This window comes from Atta cephalotes (assembly GCF_000143395.1).
Source record: "Atta cephalotes unplaced genomic scaffold scaffold00005, whole genome shotgun sequence".
Taxonomy (NCBI): domain Eukaryota; kingdom Metazoa; phylum Arthropoda; class Insecta; order Hymenoptera; family Formicidae; genus Atta; species Atta cephalotes.
The window spans coordinates 4,587,923-4,607,814 of record NW_012130069.1 but is presented as its reverse complement, the minus strand read 5'-3'; the positions used below and the strand labels follow the sequence as shown (position 1 = coordinate 4,607,814).

At 34.3% G+C, this 19,892-nt stretch overlaps 3 protein-coding genes across 3 annotated transcripts in view; 1 reads left to right on the top strand and 2 right to left on the bottom strand.

The window, feature by feature from the left end:
- Nucleotides 1-801: 801 nt before the first annotated feature.
- Nucleotides 802-2,577, bottom strand: LOC105626343 (protein HGH1 homolog). The gene is made up of 7 exons (XM_012207645.1): nucleotides 2,493-2,577; nucleotides 2,206-2,409; nucleotides 1,904-1,952; nucleotides 1,586-1,819; nucleotides 1,239-1,523; nucleotides 1,009-1,170; nucleotides 802-907 (listed from the first exon to the last, which is right to left on the bottom strand). Exons 1-7 carry the CDS (start codon nucleotides 2,575-2,577, stop codon nucleotides 802-804), a joined length of 1,125 nt encoding a protein of 374 aa, XP_012063035.1.
- Nucleotides 2,578-3,780: 1,203 nt separating this feature from the next.
- LOC105626342 (coiled-coil domain-containing protein 86) lies at nucleotides 3,781-5,090 on the top strand. Its single transcript, XM_012207644.1, has 3 exons — nucleotides 3,781-3,953; nucleotides 4,717-4,921; nucleotides 5,010-5,090. Exons 1-3 carry the CDS (start codon nucleotides 3,781-3,783, stop codon nucleotides 5,088-5,090), a joined length of 459 nt encoding a protein of 152 aa, XP_012063034.1.
- Nucleotides 5,091-5,156: 66 nt separating this feature from the next.
- LOC105626341 (Fanconi anemia group J protein homolog) overlaps nucleotides 5,157-19,892 on the bottom strand; it is a 50,255-nt gene continuing 35,519 nt past the window's right edge. The window contains exons 4-15 of the mRNA XM_012207643.1: nucleotides 15,350-15,388; nucleotides 8,206-8,305; nucleotides 8,022-8,120; nucleotides 7,815-7,911; nucleotides 7,522-7,731; nucleotides 7,074-7,304; nucleotides 6,609-6,902; nucleotides 6,225-6,533; nucleotides 5,804-6,136; nucleotides 5,519-5,721; nucleotides 5,399-5,450; nucleotides 5,157-5,336 (exon numbers count right to left, since the gene is read on the bottom strand). Coding sequence (XP_012063033.1) covers nucleotides 5,232-5,336; nucleotides 5,399-5,450; nucleotides 5,519-5,721; nucleotides 5,804-6,136; nucleotides 6,225-6,533; nucleotides 6,609-6,902; nucleotides 7,074-7,304; nucleotides 7,522-7,731; nucleotides 7,815-7,911; nucleotides 8,022-8,120; nucleotides 8,206-8,305; nucleotides 15,350-15,388 — 2,072 coding nt within the window. The 3' untranslated portion in view covers nucleotides 5,157-5,231. The remainder of the gene's footprint in view (nucleotides 5,337-5,398; nucleotides 5,451-5,518; nucleotides 5,722-5,803; nucleotides 6,137-6,224; nucleotides 6,534-6,608; nucleotides 6,903-7,073; nucleotides 7,305-7,521; nucleotides 7,732-7,814; nucleotides 7,912-8,021; nucleotides 8,121-8,205; nucleotides 8,306-15,349; nucleotides 15,389-19,892) is intronic.

Sequence of the window (19,892 nt, the reverse complement as noted above, 5' to 3'; positions counted from 1 at the left end):
GTAAATGAAAAATTATTTATATACTTTATTCCAATTTTAAAGACTATAGTGTTTACTGTAAGCAATAAAGATCAAGTTATGATTTTTTTTTGCTACGTTGGACCTGATAGCTTATTATTAACGATATGGGACAGTGCAATATGAGAAATATCGAATGTATTATAAATTACCATTTTCTTCATTAGATAAGTATTATGTATACACTATGTGCAATACCTATAGAATATTATATAGGGTGTATTAAAAGCAACAGTCGAATATCTCAAAAGCAAAGCATTTTTGAGAAAAATGTTTCAGATAAAAGTATGTATGATTTAAAAGGATCTATTTATTAATCACATCCGTTTGAATTAATTTTTACGTAAAAATAAGAGCAACAACCTTCAATGGCATTGTAATGACAAATGTTATCCAGGGCACGACTCTAAACAACATTCAGGTTTTAGCCGTCGATCGGACACTTTGGATAATGCTAATGCCGATAGTACTTTTAAGCCTCGAAAAGTACTTAATGAAAATGAACTTTATTGTATATTGAAAAGCTCTAGAGATGGACTACAAATATGCACTAAAAATAGGGAAGAAGGGGAGGGATTCTTAAAAAAATCGATTTGATCTTGATCGAACCTTGGGCGACTCAAAGTCAAACGGATGTAATCCGTACAGTAAGTAGATCTTTTTAAACTCTACAATTTTTGTGTGAAACATTTTTCTCAAAAATTCTTTGCTTTCGAGATATTCGACTGTTGCCGAACTTTTGATACATTCTGTATGTACTTATAATATAATTTTTTGCACTATCTATGTATTGCTAATAAACTCTTTATCCATTTTCTGGAACATCTGCGTGTAAGCAGACGGCACTTCTACTTCCTTCAAATTGTCCAAACCGATTTCTTTTTCAGTTCTGTAATAAAAAATTTCAGTTCTGTAATACAAATTTCTTTTATGTAAAAAAATACAATTAATTGGAAATGTGGAATTTTATTTTATATCATAAATATTTACTTTATCAAAATATCTACGACATTTTCACATGCCAATAAGCAGTTCTTATCCTTTTCCCATTTATGAAGCTCTCTAAGTATGAGATATGTATTTGCTTTTCTCAACATTTCTCTAACCACTTTTGTTGCACAGAGTTGATTTAATGCTTCTAAAAGCATAAGTCTGAAATAACATAATAATAACATTATTATCTATTAATTTCATGAATCATTTTTCAATCTATAACTTGCCTTATATCTGGATCAGTCTCTCGAGTTTTAGTTTCAGGAAGATATTGTAAGTTAATTGGCAATTTAGACATGTCTTCATCGTCAAATTCTTCTGGACCAGCAAGTGGTAATAACAGATATGATAATAAATCCACTTCAGGGCTTAACAACCACACATGATTTTCTGTGTCAAAAGTGCAATTTTTTAAAGTACCAACAATACCACCTCGTCTAATTAGACTGTCAGAATACTCTGTGAATGGAAGAATCCGTTGAATAACGCAACGATGTCGATCCATCAAATACCTATAATAAAACACATTTATTTACAATATAATTTACTGAAATAAAAATCAATTAAATGATACCTTCTTATACGTGGCGATCGACTTAGATTACTAAAAACAGGTCCAAGATAGTGCAATTTATCGCCTTTAGTATTGTACTGTTTTGCAGTAAATACAGATAATATTTCATCCCAAGAGTAATCACTTTGTTCAATAAGTGTTATCATTCGGTCTATTAGATGAAACGGTCTAGTCATATTAGAAAGTATCATACAACATAAATCTGCCATAATACTAGATTTATCTATTATAGCCCTGTAAAAATAACATGTAAAATATTTGATATAGATAGAATAAAACAGCAATAAATATACAATAAATAAGTAAATAATATATTACCTCAAACAAACTTTTATTAAATTCTGACTAGGTTCTTGGGTAACCAAATCTGTCAAAAATAAACTGTATAAATATCTGCTACAAATTTTATTTGCCAACACAACCAAAAAGAATTTCATTTTGTAATTATTCAAAATGTATTATTTATAAAATAACTAAATTCTTTTCGTTTTATGTTGTCAATTTGTCATTAGATTATCGAAAGCTTGGCTGACAGAATAGAAATTTAATACAAATACAATTGATATCGATTAATTGAATCTGCTATCAATGTGCTACTATATCGCTAATGTTTTACTTACCAGACTTGCTCTCTGTTGAGTTACTTGACTCTGAAATAATCAACATTGCATTAGTTCCTGATTCATCTCCAGTAATATTTACTAATATCTGTGCAGCACATTTGCTAATGGCAACACAAGAATCTTGTACAAAGATAACAAGTTGTATCAACAGTTCTGGTAGCTTCAACAGGAGTTCCCGGCCATCGGTAGTCGCTGTTACACCTGTGTTACACATTTTGAATGAATCTGTCGAAGTTTTTGTAAAGTGAATAAATGTAGTAGTAAAATATATAAAATATACATACGGAGCACGTGGTTTAGTGCACAGACTTTCACATCAAATCGGGTATTAGGGCTTAAATATTCAGAAATTTCTTGTAAGGACTCCATTATTTTTAATATATGTATTTAGACGTAATTGTCAATTTGTTGCATAAAAATTCTGGTAGATCGAACCTTTAAAAATTGTATTTTTACATACAAAAAATAATAACTTCAACTATTAATACAAATGCACATGTTTGACTAAAGCGTGTTACCATTAGCCCTCTATGTAATATATGCGTATAGATTAACAATAGCTTTTGAATGAATTATTATTACTATATGATGGTATACTATATGATGGTATATATCACCTGATAATAAAGAATAGAGTTCTCGTCCATCCATATATAAGGTATTTAAGAAATTTGATTATCTGTAAAGACTATCTGTATTTTAATGAAAAAATCCTCATCTCTCACATCTTTTTTAAGAATTTGTTATATTTTTTATGTAAAAATATATTATATTTTTTTTCATGAAAATTTCTGATAAAATACTTTAAACTTTTTCAGAGTTCATAAGTTTTCTTTAGAAATTATAGAATGAAAAATCTCAGAAATTTTAGAATTTATATATATTACTTCAGAATTTATATATATGAAGAATTTTCTAAAAAATAATTTAAACTTTCTAAATACTTCTGAAAAATGTTCTAAATTCATATAAAAAGATTTCAGAAATTTTTATTAAAATTACACAAAAAATTGAATAAATTATAAGAATTCTAAGAAAAATTTTTCATCAAGAAATTAAAAATTACAAAGTATATAATTAGTTGCAAATGATGGTTCTTTTTCTTTTAGAGAAAGAAAAATTAATTTCAAAATCTCAAGAAAATTTCATCAAAAAAAATTTAATTAATACATTCCTCGCAACAATTTATTAACATACGTATCCAAGTAAACTATTGTGAATAAAGCGCGTAGCTTGATGCCGAGATCCTACTAGTGTCTCCAAACATACATTGTTTAATAAATGAGATGCTAAATAAGAAATAAAAAAACAGAGATTAGAAAAATAATTAAATAAAGAGTCGTTTTTTTTCTATGTTAAACTTTTAGCATTATATACAATATGTTTAATTTATACTAACATTTTCGATCGCTGATAATGTAGTTCGACGTGACGAACTACATTACGTGCTTCGATTATCATCCGCTTCTCTGCAATCGGCGATGCAATGTAACCGACTAAACTAACCTATGAGAAAATTGTTTACACGTCGTAGCATTTTAAAAGTGCACGTTTTGTCAATACTTCCGAACGATGGCAAATCTCTGCGACGAAAGAATAACGCGTATGGAAGATATATTGAATACAGCATCGGTGCTGAATAAACCTATACTAGAACCGTTGCCTAATACTGAGAAACGCGAGAGGCAAAATATTCCACGAGGTAAACCAAAATCTGGTAGGATATGGAAGGAAGAAAAAACGAAGTAAGTTATAATTTCAATAACAATAATATAATTATTCACAACATAATTGTTCAGTAGTTATCAATTCTTCTTCAACTTTTATCATTCGAGAAAAAGTATGATCTAGACTTTGATTATTTTCTAGTTTTGTTACAATTTTTAACAATCTCTGGTGAAAATTTTTCTCAGAATTTTTCATATAATTTTTCAGAATTTCTATATAATTTTATAACTTTCTCATATTTTTTTATACAAATTGGAACACTTTTTAGAATCTACATCTTTTTTCAGAATTTTTCATTTATATGTTATTATGAAATATAATAAGATTTCTAAGATTTTTTGTAAATATAATTTCTGATGAAATTATAAAATCTAAAAAATTTAAAAATATTTTTTAAAAATAATAGAGTGAGAAATCTCAGAATATTTCAGAATTCACATGTATGAAAAATTCTGAGGGAAGATGTAAACTTTCTGAATATTTCCGAGTATAAAAATGTTGCAATTCGTATAAAAATTATAAGAAAAATTTTCGCCAGAGATATTGTATAATAAGTTCTTTGACAAATTTTTATTTTGAAGCTTTGCTTGATAACATTATCCAGTACTGAACTATCCAATATCCCATTCATAATATAATTTCAGTTAATAGAACAAAAATTTTAATGTACTTTTTAAATTTCTGCCAAATACTAACTAATTAACTAATTAACTATTCCTAACGTTTTGTCTAATGAGCAAAAAAAAATATAAATTAGTGATGCAAATATTTTATTTGTAGATTTTCTTCTATAATTAAAACGCGTGGAATTCGACAGTCGTTTGCTAAGAAACAAAAGTTGAGAGAAGATCTGAAACGTGTTAAAGAAATGTCAAGAGCAATCAAGGCACAAAAACAAGCAGAAAAGGAGGTCAAGAAGCAACGAAGAAGAGAAAATTTAAAAAGAGCGGAGGAAAATAGAAAAAAGAGTGAAATTGTGCAAATTGTAAGTCAATGTTAATATCATTTTTTTTATAACAAGGCATGCATTTATTGGATATATTTTAAAACTCTTATTGTATGGTCATTTTCAGATTAAAAATACTGCAAAAATAAAAAGGATGAAGAAAAAACAATTAAGAATGATTGAAAAGAGAGATACAACTAATATGTAACATTGAATAAAATCATGTAAATAGAATACTTAAATACATAACATTATAATTGTTTGTAGACAAGCATTTTTAACAAAAAAAAAAGTTCTTTATTCAGCACAATATAGATCTCATTATGTATATATATTCCAAAAGAAAATCTTAATTTTTTAATAATTTTTCTTTTTCTTCTTTTTCACGTGCAACTTGCATGACTACAAAATCTTGAAGTTCCATTTCCAGTTTGGAAATTTGGTTACATTTTATCTGTAATATAAGTGAATTATAAGTACCTGTAGATTGCAAATATAATTTACTTTGAGACGTACATTTGTTTTTATCCATTTTGGTAGATAGTTGATATTCTGTTGCAGCTCAAATCTATATAAATTATCGTAATTAAGTTTTAACTATTTTTAAATATATCCTTTACATATATCTATACATACCTTTTATCTACTAGTAGTACAGCACCCCAATCATTTTTATGCCTGACACAACGACCTATTGCCTGATTTAGCGCCCTAAACGCATTTATAGTATACCATTCGCTACCAGATAGCAATTGTCTAGATTCATTGGATTTATTCAAGTTATTATATTCCATTTTCATGGTTACATCACTGCTTTGTAAAAGATACGGTATGCCAATCTAATAGACGTAAAAATATAATATTAGAAATTGTGTGCATACGTGTGATATAAATAAAATCAATATTAAAAATGTTCCTTACTGCTAATACACAACGAGCCTCATTATCGCTGAAATCTATTCCTTCCGCCACTTTTGCTCTAAAAACTGCAAAGAAAATAGCTCCGCATGCTGTTTGATACTGTTCAGATGGCGATTCTTCAATCACACTACGATACGCTCTCATGACTGGGTTTAGATCTTTTTCATATTTCGGCTCCACAAAAATTGTCTTCAAGTTGGAGAGTTTGTCCCATATGCCGTTGTTCCTCCATCTATTGTGTATGGTGTTCATTGCCTTGTAGGACGAAAAGAAACATAGTACACCATATGGCACCGCGTCACATACTTGAAGAACCAAATTACCGAGTTCGTCCTGTTAGGATGAGAATTGTTCAGATATTTGTATACATATAACGTGAATATATCTAAAATAAAATCATTAACAATCCGTTTCTCCTTACCTGAAAAGCCCAGGTGTTTACCTGATCATATGTGGCTTTTAAAGGTTTTCCACTTAGTCCCTGTGTTATGTATCTTATATATAATTGATTCTTGGGTATAATATGATCAGGATTGATTATATATGAGAATTTTGTACCGAGTTCGCTTTGATACGACACAGTTGGCGTCAAAGTACCTGAAGCGAGTATCACAGAACGAACTTCATGAGCCAAAGGCGCAAAAACTATAGCTGGATTCATACATTTCAATATCATAGTTCGTACTTTGGTCAATTTTTTGGTTGTCGAGATCCAGTCATTTTCGGTTACCTGATAAAAAATTATTACATGATATTTGATACAATTATTAGATTGTAATTACACAGATGAATTGCTCAGTCAAACCTTTTCAATAAATTCATTCGTTTCTACGATATACATCCTATAGTCATCAACCTTATCTGATGCAATCATTTGCATACCGAAACAGAGATACTCAAGAAGTTTCTTACTTTCTTGCGAAATAGTGGGCTTTATCTTTTTAGAATTCTCTTCTTTCATATTTTGCTTGAAATCTTCTATAGCTATTTTACTAGCAGCAATAAAATCGGAAAATCTAGGACATCCGATCTTATTTACGTCGAGCAATTCTCGGAATACGGCACCAACCCAATGCTTACTGACCCTTTCGTTACGATCCTAAAGCATATTTTATTATAATAAGTAAAAATAACGATTATAATTATTTCATAATATGTTAATAAATACCTAAGGTACGAAATAAAAGTTTAAATAAATCATAATGACATGCAAAATTAATGTAAGAACAAAAATTAATGTTTTATTTTTTGATAAAAAAAGTATGCTCACATTATCTTTGACTTCGACATCATTAAGAAATTTTATGAGATCTGTGAGATATTCGAGTATAGTAGCGTAAGTGATATTCTCATAATTCATGTCCAAAAAATGTTTGCATTCTTTAATGGTAATTAAGAGTTTGTCATCTCTGATATCCACAGTTGCAGCTTCTCGACATATATTCTCGATATTATGAGCCTCATCGAGAATCACGATATTACCTCTTAGATTGATTTGCATCTATATATTTTAATTATATAATTCATTATATTAATTATATAATTTATTACATCTATTATTAGATATTTAATACTGTGGAAAATAGTACTTATGCATTTAAAATGAAGAGAGATTTAAACTGTTAAGCATCCCTATTGATGAATTATTTTTAATGTAATTATTCAGAGTTATTTACTGATTCTAAATACTTTATTAGTAATAATTTAATTTTGCTTACGCTATCGCGAATTTCTGGATATAGGATATAATTGTACGGACAAAAGATAATTTCTGCGTCGGCCATCAAAACTCTTGCACCGAAATATGGGCAAGTCCCGACTTTTTTGCCTAATGACACCAAGTCTTCAATGTCCCAAGGCGTGTCCATTTTATTAAATATTGTCGATTTCTTCTTTGCATCGTCATTATAATATTTGCATTTTTTAACCTACGCGTATAAATAATATTGTTATATGTATAATTATTTAATTTTTCAACTTCTATGAATACGATATAACACTTTATAGAAACCTTAAGCCTGGGATCAAGTAATTCGTTACACAATTTGTCCTTGTTCTTATCAGTTTCCTGAATGCATGTTTTTTTTCGACTGCTCAATATAGTCATCCTAGAAAGACATAATCATTTATTATACATTCATTTAATACATTCATTTATTATACATAATCATTTATTATACATTCATTTAATCAACGAATATTTCGCATGTTCTTTTACCTCTTATGCCTGTATACAGTCTTCTTAAATTCTTTGACTACCTGCTCAAGTTGCCCGTGAGTTCGCGATCCATAAAATATTTTTGGCACTTTCCTTGTTCTATAGTAAATAAATATTCAATTTTTTACTATTCAATCTAGACATATAGAGACCGTTTGAAATGCTATATTTAATAAACACTTACTTGTTTCTGGATAAAATTTGATCAAACAATTTTTCATCAAAATATTGCGATGAGTTTAAAAAGAAATTTGCAGCATCATCGTCGTCATTGTATAAGCTCTCTAAATAAGACAACAATTATTAACTTACTGTATTTATAAGAATTCTTACTGACAAAATAAAACCAATATCTTAAAAGAAATAATAATTTTTTCGTATATATTTCATCGAGGAAAATAAATTTTATTATCGCGAATACTGAATTAAAGATATAGAGATGTAATGTTCTTGGCATTGAGGAAACAAGCGGAGAGAGGCGAAGAGACGAGCGTAAAGGATGTCAAAACATTACGAATGCTGGCACGTGAAAGGGCACGAATCCATTGAACAGGATCAATAGGAAGGTTTAATTCTCTCGTAGAACGCTGTGCAGTCTCGACAACAAGCCGGCTACTCGAAGAAGGCATTGAAAAGGAAGCCAATGGAATCGCTCTTAATCCTTTCGTACAATTTACGGAGCCGTAAAAATAGAAATGACTCTCAATGACATCGAGAGCCGACAAAACGACTCGAAATTTACTCGTAATCGGATTTACAACGGATGAACCTATGGCAAATAAGATTTCGGTATCTCATCCTTGCAAAACTAGTTTCAAGTTTTACCCAAGTTATCTAGAAATACATTCTCTGGCTTTTTGCTTTGTATTGAAAAAAAAACAAAAACAAAAAACAAAAAAAAACGTATAGTTAAGATGTGCATTATTAGAGAGAATGGTCGTAAAGAGTCAGATTTAGAAACGTATCGTCGCGTATTTTGTCGTATTTTGTCTCTAGGATATTCTTCTCGTACAACAATACGAGAGTAAAAGATATGTGTTATTTATCCGAGATAATATTACGTCGCTTCACCATGTGCACCTAACCACGTACACATACGCACAAGTACATAGATACTAACATTGCGCCATTGTGTCGGACTACCCCCTAATTCCTCCTAGCGTTCTGTTCTCTGTGCAGACGCGCTACAGCGTGTTTCTTTTTTTTTCTTTTCTTTTTTTCTTTGCACACGGGCGCGCGCTCGTGTGTGCACTTTGCTCCGACGACGGCGGTTTCCATCGGCGCGGCGAGAGCAGAGGGAACGGGTGGTACGGTAGCACGGGCAAGGGGGTCTGATTGGCGACGGGGTGAGAAGAGAGGCTAAGACAGGAAAAGCGAGACGGGGCCAATCAGAGCGCGGACTTCGAGGGTGTCGTTGCCAGGCAACGAAACACACCCCAACACCCAAGGGGAGAAAACCCCCGGGGGATACATCATCCAGCGATACAGTCGGCGCTGAAAGTTATCGCACCCTTGAGAGCTAGAGAGGCGCCCTTTTAACCTTGCGAGCCTGAATTTTAACACGGATCGTCGAACAACGCTAAATTCGATTCGCAAAAATTAATTCTAATCTTTTACAGAAGAATAAATATTAAATTCGACCTTTTGATTATGACTCTCTCCGAGCTTGAATCGCGCAAATCTAACGGGAAAATAATCGCGTTCCATATCATGAAATGATCGAGAATTACCTACGTGGTTACATTTAACTAGATATACGAAGAAACGAATTTCACGCCGGAAATTCAATTCACGTCACCTTTTCATATAAAAATCACCGTACCTTTCAAATAAAAAAAAAGTATCAAGTCAGCCACACACAGTTCAATCTAATCGCGCAGTTTCGATCCATTCTACGTCCATTCAGGATTATAACATCCAAGCATGAATGAACTCGTTTCACGTCGATCACTCGCGCTTGCTGTTGCATTCCCTCCTCCCCCGCGTAGCCTCTGCTACTCCACGATCCCTCCCGCAGTATTCGTTCCATCTCTTTCTCCTCTTTCTCTCGTTTTCGCTATATACTGAATAAACAGTTGATTCGCGTACATAAAGGCCGTGATTCTTCCCTTTTTTTCTCGTTGCGGTGCGCGCTTCCGATCCTATTGCCGCGTACAAATTTGATTCTTCCATCGGCATTAATTAACCGAATTGTTGTCATTCTACGATCGCTCGACGATTATTCTACAATTATCCACATTTGTTCCTGTATTTTAAAACCGTAGCTGGCCGTGGTAACCTCATGAATGGATGGAGGAATGGAACCATGTTGCGCGTTTACAGAATTGCATTCCAATGCGTCTTCTACGGATCGTCGTTCCCGATGACAAGCGTCTTCTGTTTTGCCGCGATGCAGCTGACATGGCAAACACGGTCCGTCCAGTTTATTCCAACGCTCCGCCACGTCTCGGAACCCGAGAGTGCTTAAGCTACTCAACGCCATTGAAATGCGTCGATACTTTGCTTCCAATATATCGAGTATTTGTTTTTACACGAACGCATATATAGGACGTTAAAAATCCTATCTTATAGACAATAGTTCTGAATGTACTCTTTTTTTTTATTTTACTATCATATTAATGATCTTCTTGTTATTGATTTTTTTCCAAGATACTTTAATATAAATAAAACTTCCGGTATAATTAAATATGTTTATACTTCGATATAAGTAAAAATTCGTTAATACTCTTAAATTTATGATATTAGGTGTAGTAAAAAGAAATCCATTATTTTACATGAAATTAGAATAGGAAAATATGGATTTCTTTTTACTACACCTAATATTAAATTATACCCAATTTGAATTGTTTTTAAGTATTTCTTAGATCGCCACTATTCTTATTCAATACAGCGTTAATTTAACTTAAAATAATAAAATTAAATAATTCAGTTCAAAAAATGTGTTAAATCTAACTTAAATTTAACTACAATTTAATTTATTACTTAAGTGCATACGTTAATATGACATTGTTTACTTTGAAAATAAGCAATTCAAGAAAAATGGATTTTTTTACATTTTGACACATAAGTTAAAAATAATAAAAAGTTATTTGATTCAAAGAATTGAATTATTGTTCGTTGGTATTTAACAATGTACATTCGATTGCAGTTCTACACAACTAAATGTGTTTGTCCCATTTATAAGATAATTAAAAAAAAACAAATACATAAAACACTAGGATATAAAAGCCTTTTCGAAAGCTGAGGGTTCTTTTAACTAAAACATATATAATTAATTGGAGCATTTATCATCGATGATCGGTGAGTTTCGCGACATCAAGGGAGTGAATTGAATGTCAAGTGCCAATTAGCTTGTGGTTATGGCTTGATTTTAGGAAATCATTGCTAATTGGTCGGGATTGTGGTGCTTTATGAAACTTTGTGGCCAAACGAGACAAAAGCCGCGACGAAGTCCTTCCTAATATCCGCCAATTCCGCGGGAATTGTAGGGTGGGCAACTTTGTGACTTCGAGAATGTTTGATAAAGGGACCCCGACAAAAGGAAGATCGTGCGAAGTTTCATCGAGATCGGCTTTTCAATATAATTAGCGAAATTAACGCTGCTATCAACTAACCAATTCTGAATACCGCCAGACATTTTTTACGGCGCGGACCATTAAATTCGCGTAACATCGAAACCGCAACTCGCATTTTGAGTAAAACGCCGATGTTCTTTTTTAATCAATATGGGGAAGTGTTGTTAACCATTAATTATATAGACTACCAATATTGGATGCCAAATTTTCATTAAAGTGATGTTGTAAAAAAATGTAGCAATTTGAGATATAAAGAATGATACAGAACTCTAAGATTTTAATATTTGAATTTATAAAAAGTTTTATAATTAAATAAAAAATACACAATATTCCTTTAAAATATTAAATATTTCGAGAAACATGCATATGGATGAAATTATATATATTCATTATATAAAATGTTAAAATGCAATTTTACGTTTTATATAATGCAAAAAGAAATATAGATCTTTATAATTTTCTTCATTTCAATGTAAACATATTAAATGTACTCAAACAAATGTGATAATCAAAAACTAAAAATAAGAGATTACATCAAGAGATTATACTGACATTAGGTATATTAGGTGTTGAAATATAAAATTGAGAAATATCAAAAGTAACAATAAGTAACATAGTTGCAGAAGTAACAGAAATGATAAAGAAAAAAAAAAGAAAAATAGCAAGAGGAAACACGAGATTGCTCGTTCAAAATACAAGATATTATTTAGTCATAAAATAACTAAAAAAAAACAATAAAATTCGAAGATACTAAAAAAGAAAAAAATATCGACTAAAAAATGAATTATGATGGAAAATATAGATGAAAAAAAAGAGAAACAATAATACAAATTCCAAAAAAAAAACGAAGACTGGTATTTAGCTATATAAAACAAAGAGAATAAAGAAATGGTGAAGGAGGAGCGAAAAAAAGAAGTTAAAAAAGCACGAGGAGATAAAGAAGAAAACCGTCAAAGAGAGAGAGACGCATGAGGATATCGAAAGACTCTCTTTGGCGACGAGAACGGCAGCGCGAACGACGCGCGCGACGAGGAAGGGGTAGCGAAGTGCCGAGGGATAGGGAATCGGCGTTTGGTTGAGGGGGTTGGGCGAGGGTTCGGTCGCCATGGCGACAAGCAGCCCCCGGGACCCTCGCAGCTCGTTGCCGGGGTTGGTCGAAAAGGGTGGCCCAGGGCGTCCGCCGGGCAGGTTAGGCTGGGCACGCAGCCCGAATGTCACTCGGTACAAGGGAACACAAGGATGTCCTTCGGACGCGATGGGGAGCAGAGCGAATGCGACGAAGAGGGTGGCGGCGGCGAAGTGGGAGGAAGAGGAAAACGAGGAGGAGGACGAGGACGAGGAGGTGGAGGTGGAGGTGACGGCGGCGGGGAGACCGCCGCGGCCCAAGATGGCCGACGACGCGACACCCACCATGTCAATAACACCCTTCTTCAGCGCAAACCGACCCCTTCCCGACCCGCTCCCACTTCCGGCTACTCCCCGCGCATCACCGGCACCCCCTCGTCGTTCTTCATCGCCCGCCCCCATAGCCGACTTTCGTAACCATCGACGCTTCGCGTCGAGGACGAAATATCTTGCCACCGTTTCCCCGGCTTCTTGCCTCTGTCGGTAATTAACGCGACCTTCCTGCCGCCGGAAAAGTGTAAAGGGACGCTTGGGGCGGATAGCTTGGACGACGGGGTGCGCACGCGGGGGTGGACGACAGGGACCATTGCGAGCGAGGGCGTAATTCCGTTAAGTGTCTTCGTAAACTTCGTTAGCTGCATTTCCCGACATTACCCACCCTACCGCGCTGCCGCGCAACCCCCGACATATTTCCCGCGAAACGGAATATGAGGACGCAAACAACAACGACAACGACGAGGACAGCAGCGGTGGTCGTCGTCGCCGCCGCATGGTCGGTAATGTTACCGCCGATAGGTTGCGTCGAATTGGTTTTTCAGAGTTGCGTAATGGACGGAAATCGAGCGCGAAAATATATTCCATCGCGCGCTTCAACGCCAGCTATTAAAAGCCTAATAACATCGAGATACTCGTCGCAATGTTCGAATTTCAACGCTGAAAAAATATCTTACGCCTTTCGCATAAAATCGCGCTCCTCTGGATTAAATTTTCTTTCTTTCTTAACACTTAACATATAATGCAACAAAGAAATATTATATAGAAATGTTATCTATATTTTTTTGTTCTCTCGAGCTATATTTAGATTCCCATCCAAGTGCCACCTATAGGCATCCATCATTTTATCCTTGCTGTTCGCCAAATGTTAAATAAAGATGAAATAATAGGGAGCACTCGGATGAGAATCTGCACGCGTCCTCAAAAGTTAACAGAAAAATTCGAATGCAACAACACTCATGCAAAAGCATATTAATCAAAAAGTAAATGATTCCGTTATTAAATTATACATCAGTTCGATACACTCGATCACATTGAGATGTGCGGGCATGCTGATATTATTTTGAGAGTTCATGAATAATGAACAACGCGTATTAGTGTTGCAAATGTAACATTAGTTACATTCAAATCAAAGATAATGATAATCATTAACCATAATTTACAAATAATATATGAGTTGATTATGCCAGAATGCGCAGTAATTTTCACCGGAGCAAATCCGCGTGCGGTTTCGCGATTGCTAACGAACCGAAAACTATAGTCTGCATTGCGATGCACCGTTAAATCACTTTTATAATTTATTATACTACCGACATTCGTTAACTGTCCGTTATTGAAGTGGATAATCGAGTGTCTTTTTCTTCGTTTTTACATAATTATATTTTATTGATTTATGCCATTGTTGGAGATAGAAACTTTATTCGAATTCTTAAAGTATTTAATGAATACGTTATTAACCCTTAAACGCTACATTACGGAAACACACTTGAGTATGATATACCTAACTCAATTCGATTGCTTATAACTTGCATAAAAATGAATATTTTATAAACAATTTTTTTTTCAATCAAATCGCCAGATATCAAGAAATATAATGATACCAAATAAATATATGTATCTTTATTCATAAGAAAAGATTAAAAGCAATAGAAAAAAAAACCGTTGAAACAAAGCATTGAAAAAAGAAAAATGTGCCACATCGAAAAAGCATTAAATGGATTAAGAAAAAAATATATTCCCTGCGAAGCATAGTTAATTCTTATTGATTAAAATCAGGTTGAAAGTTAGAATTCTAAAGCTTAGAACTGCGCAAAATACTGTTGTTAGTAACAGTATCTTCGAAAGCATAAGATCTTTCAATAGTAAAATGTATTGATTGCACAAATACATTCGTCACGCCGTTACACGTTAAATTCTTGAGAGTATTTGAATCCTTCTCGTTCGTGATAAAGAAGCACGCCGCGGGCAGATGCTAGCAGATCGGGATGCTATATTAAATATAATAACTGCGGCGGGTTTTCGCGCTTGAACTGTTCGATTATGTAACATCATATTCGCTTTGTGCTTTTCGAGTATCGCCAACTACAATAGGAGCAGACACCTGGAACGCTCGCGCAACATTTCATTTCGTGTCCGAGGATACAATGTATCCACTAAACCACGTAAAACTAACGGAAATCTCTCTCTTTCGACCAACACGGTAATTTCATTAACAAACGCGTCAACGTATCCGACCGTGTGTTAAACGTAACAGGTAAAACAAGCGAATTTCGGACGAACGACATTTTTGACCAATCAACGGAATGTATTGACTAGAAATAACACAAAAGAATTTTCTTTCTCTGTTAGACTCACCTGGATCCATTTCATCGCTCTTTTCTCGGCGTATTTTCTCTGAAACAGAAAAAATATTTATTATTAAAAAATAATAAAAACTCTTAACAAAAAAATGTGCTTCTTTGAAAGACAAAATTTTACAATTTTAAATTACTTCGTACGCGATTTAAAATTTTACTTGATACACAAATACTTAAAATATATACAAAATATATATAATAAACAAATTATGATTAACATAACGATATAACGAATTATCAATTTTATTCGATATGTTTTTTTATTCTCTAATAAATAATTTAGTTAAACTTTTTATTTATGACATCATATTATGGAAAGAGATTGTCTTCTGATCTATTTTATTATCAGTTAGACTGTCGATATGAGATTTAGAAGCAAAACACGTGGAAAGAAAAAAATGAAAATTACTAAGTGTGAACCAACGCATGGAACCAATGCGAGGAAAAAAGAAATAAAAGCAATGAAAAAATCCCAAGGGCAACACAATCCTCAGTGAAAAGATCCTCCACTAATAGGCATTATATTTTTCGTTCTGTATATTAGAGGCAGTTGGATTATATGGGCCTGTCAGCGGTCTAATAACTAGCCTAAGGCCCACTCCGCATCTGATACGGGAAAAGGACCCTTTCCTATACATTGTGTGCATTAAATACTAATCGCAACGCGCGCCAGCATGATCGCGATATAATGGCATCAAGGCGTAAGCGATATACGTGTGGCAGCTTCAAAGAATGCCGACATGAAAAAAGAAATGAAAAAAAAAAATGTTCCGTAAGACATCAATATGTGATCACCTATGTGAGACTTCTTCCATCAATTTTATTTAATAAAGTTATATAATCCTGTAATATGTCTAAAAATAAAATTATTGATCATATTTCTTCAACTTCAAAAATCTCATAAAAATAAAATAGAATGAAACAGAAAACGAATAACAGCGTATTACAGAATATTCGTTGCATATCTCTTTCAACAATTTCGAGAAAGAATAGACATGCCAGAAATGATATAATCTGCTCTCGCTGTTATTAAAATAGCGCCTTCGTATTTGCAGTCGCTACGATAGAGACCATCGGCCATTTTCTGTCGCCGCATGGCAATCCCTTATCCCAGTGCAGGTCGGTTGCTGCAATTTCCTCCCATGCTTGCCTCGAACGCGCACTCTACCTCCAAAGGGGTTGCTAAGGCTGATACTCCACCAGCAAGGGTCGCCGCACAGAGGGTTCATCTCTCATGCGAGGTGGGTTGATGGCACGGAATTTCACCCCCGTGGGGTCGACCACGGAGAGATATCCCGGGATATTATCCCTCGGGAAGCCGTGTAATGAAACCGTTCCGGCACCCCCGTGGCATTATTCCCTCACCAATAGTTTACCACCCTCCACAAGGATATAGGTGCATGATATAGGGCACAGCTGCGTCTCTGTACCGATACGCCCCCTCCTTTATCACGTCGGTCGTCCCTTAGCGAAGGATAAACATAGCAAAGCCGGCGTCAGCAACGACAGCATCATTAAGAAATCCCTAAGCTCCATTACACAAGCCCTTCACCCTTTTCAAAACCAGTCGCCATTTTTTACCAATTTCTCATGAGGGGTGCATAAAATGAATACGCGATAGAACATGGCGCGTTTACAGAGGAAACGTTTGAAACGTACGAGTTATTGTACGCATGAAAATAGTAACTTCCTTTTCTTTAAATAAGATATAATTACATGATAAATTAAAACTCTTCAAGCAGGAGAGAAAAGTGATAGAAAAAATTTTTTTAAATACATTTACAATGTGAGATATGCAATTTTAGTTGTTAGAAATGTAACAGAAAATCATTGTTTCGACCAGTTTATATTCAACGAAGGCGGATTCAGTGAAGAGAGAAAACAGCATACTATATGGGCATCGTTATTAGTGAATCCACGTAATTGCTTTATCCCCTCATGTATCATACCAACATTTTTCAATTCTTCTCCATATTCACAGGGACCAGATAACGAGATATCATGCGTCGAAAGATGTAATTTTTAAAAATGACGCGTTATGCAAAAATTACAAGATATATGTCGCACACGCGACGTGAAGAGAATAATAATTTGCAATCGTCTTTCTAGGAAATCTAAACAATTTCTCATTAAAAATCATTTTTTAAAAAATTCGGTATTTCAGATATTTTTCACATGTTTGTTAACGATATGAATAAAGGATATTTAGACGTAACATAATAACGGTTCACCACGCGTACGAAAAAGAGATTTTCGTACACGAATGCTTTCTCTTTGAGCGCACAGAGCATAGATACCGTAACGTCATATATCTTTTTGTGCCTTTTATACGCTAACATACGTTATATGAAAAACTTCTCATTTATGTGCAATTTTTCTGCGATTCACTCGAGTCGCATCTTGCGTTCGTGTGCGCTTCATTTTCTTTTCCTCTATTCCGCTCGTATCGTTTTCCTCCGTATTACTGCCAATAAAAACGTGTATTAATCAATATTATATAATTATCGCAGAATATTATGCGATAAATCGCCTATCCTAAGCTTATCTTCAAAATTTTCTCGAAATTATGACAGCTTTATCCTTAAAAACATTATCAAACTGTCGTCTCTCTAAGCGTTATCTCATTTCTTTTTTTAATATCATTATTTATGAATAAATTTTTCAGAATGCAAAAATGATGAAATTGTTTCATTCAAGTGTTTTTTTTTTAAATTGAGATTTATTTTAACAATGCCTTTGGTTTTTGATGTTACTCTCTACTGAAAAATAAGATCTTTGTTTTTTCACTTATAAAATATAAAGTCATTTTTCCATTTTCATGTTGGAGAATCGTGTTATTTTTACGTTTTAAAATACGTCGAAATACAAGGACTGATAAAATTTTACAGAAAAAGATAATCTTCCATGTAATGAGGTCTTTCGCCTATATTGCACATTAATGCATTTTGTTCTTGTCATCCACACATGTTAGTTTTTATTGTATGAAAATCTCTCTATCTCAGTTCTGAATCTGACTGCGCAAGCTATCCACAGAAGCATCGGCACGTTTCTTCAAATCATTGACTTTGTCCATTCAATGAAACCTACATCCTGTAGCAATAGCTCCACCCGCGTATAGAAATGGGGCTCGCTTCTCAAGAGAGCTTCACGAGAGAGCAGTTTCCGATTCGCTGTACAATAAATGACGGAAATGTCAGTCAATTAATAAGCATAACGAACCTAACTAATTTCCGCCTTTGTTCCACTGTGCGGTCCTGGATAGATGAATGAGTGGCCATTATGCGTGTATATATGTGCGGCCTTTATGATTGGTCAGATCCGTATCACGACAGCCGGTTCCGCTTTTACCGGGCCGAACCGCGGCCGACGCGGCAAAATCTCGTGAACCTTTTTAACCGCGTGCACGTGCCGATGGGATATCGTTTTCGTTCTTGGTCCTGTATCGTCCTAACTACTTCCCCTCTTCCGTCAATTCACTTTTTTTTTCTTACGCCTATATCTTTCGTGCCACGGTCTTGCGACCGGCGTAATCCACGTAATGGCGGAAAGAGGGAATGAGAAAAACTTGACGGCAACACAATAATTTTTCAACATTGCAATAATTATTAGGTGTACAACTTTGCTTCCGCCGTTTTTCTATAGATGGCTTTAGCGATAAGTGGTCGAAATAAATAGATCATAGACGTCATACAATAAACTTGGGCATCTGGCAACATAACCCCATAGAAACATTAGTCGATTTGTGTCTGCATCATAAAGTTATTCTCGATTGAAAATGTCAGTTTACGAGCCAAATTCTCGTCATTTGCGGGAGGTTTTAATTTTTTGCTTCAATATGAAGAAATCTGCGGCTAAGGCTCATCGAATGCTCTCAAATACTTATGGTGAGGCTGCTATTAGTGAAAGAACGTGTCGTGAGTGGTTTCAACGCTTCAAGAACGGTGATTTTGACGTCCAAGGTCATGCTCTGTATTTGGTGGGACCAGCGTAGTGTATTATGAACTGTTAAAACCAACTGAAACAATCACAGGCGATCGGTATCGAACGCAATTGATGCGTTTGAGCCGAGCATTGAAAGACAAACGGCCGCAATACAACGAGAGACACGATAAAGTGATTTTGCAGCATGACAATACTCGACCCCATGTTGCGAAAGTAGTCAAGACATACTTGGAAACGTTGAAATGGGAAGTCCTACCCCACCCGCCGTATCCTCCAGACGTTGCTCCCTCTGACTATCACTTGTTTCGATCAATGGCACATGACTTGGCTGACCAGCACTTCCGGTCTTATGAAGAAGTAAAAAATTGGATCGATTCGTGGATGGCCTCAAAAGATGACCAGTTTTTTCGACGCGGGATTCATACGCTACCCGAAAGATGGGAGAAAGTAGTGGCCAGCGATGGACAATACTTTAAAATGTATAACCAGTTTTTTACAATAACCTCGAATTTCGGAAAAAAAACGGCGGAAGCAAAGTTGTACACCTAATATAATATTTTATATATATACACACCTACGCACACACACACACACACACA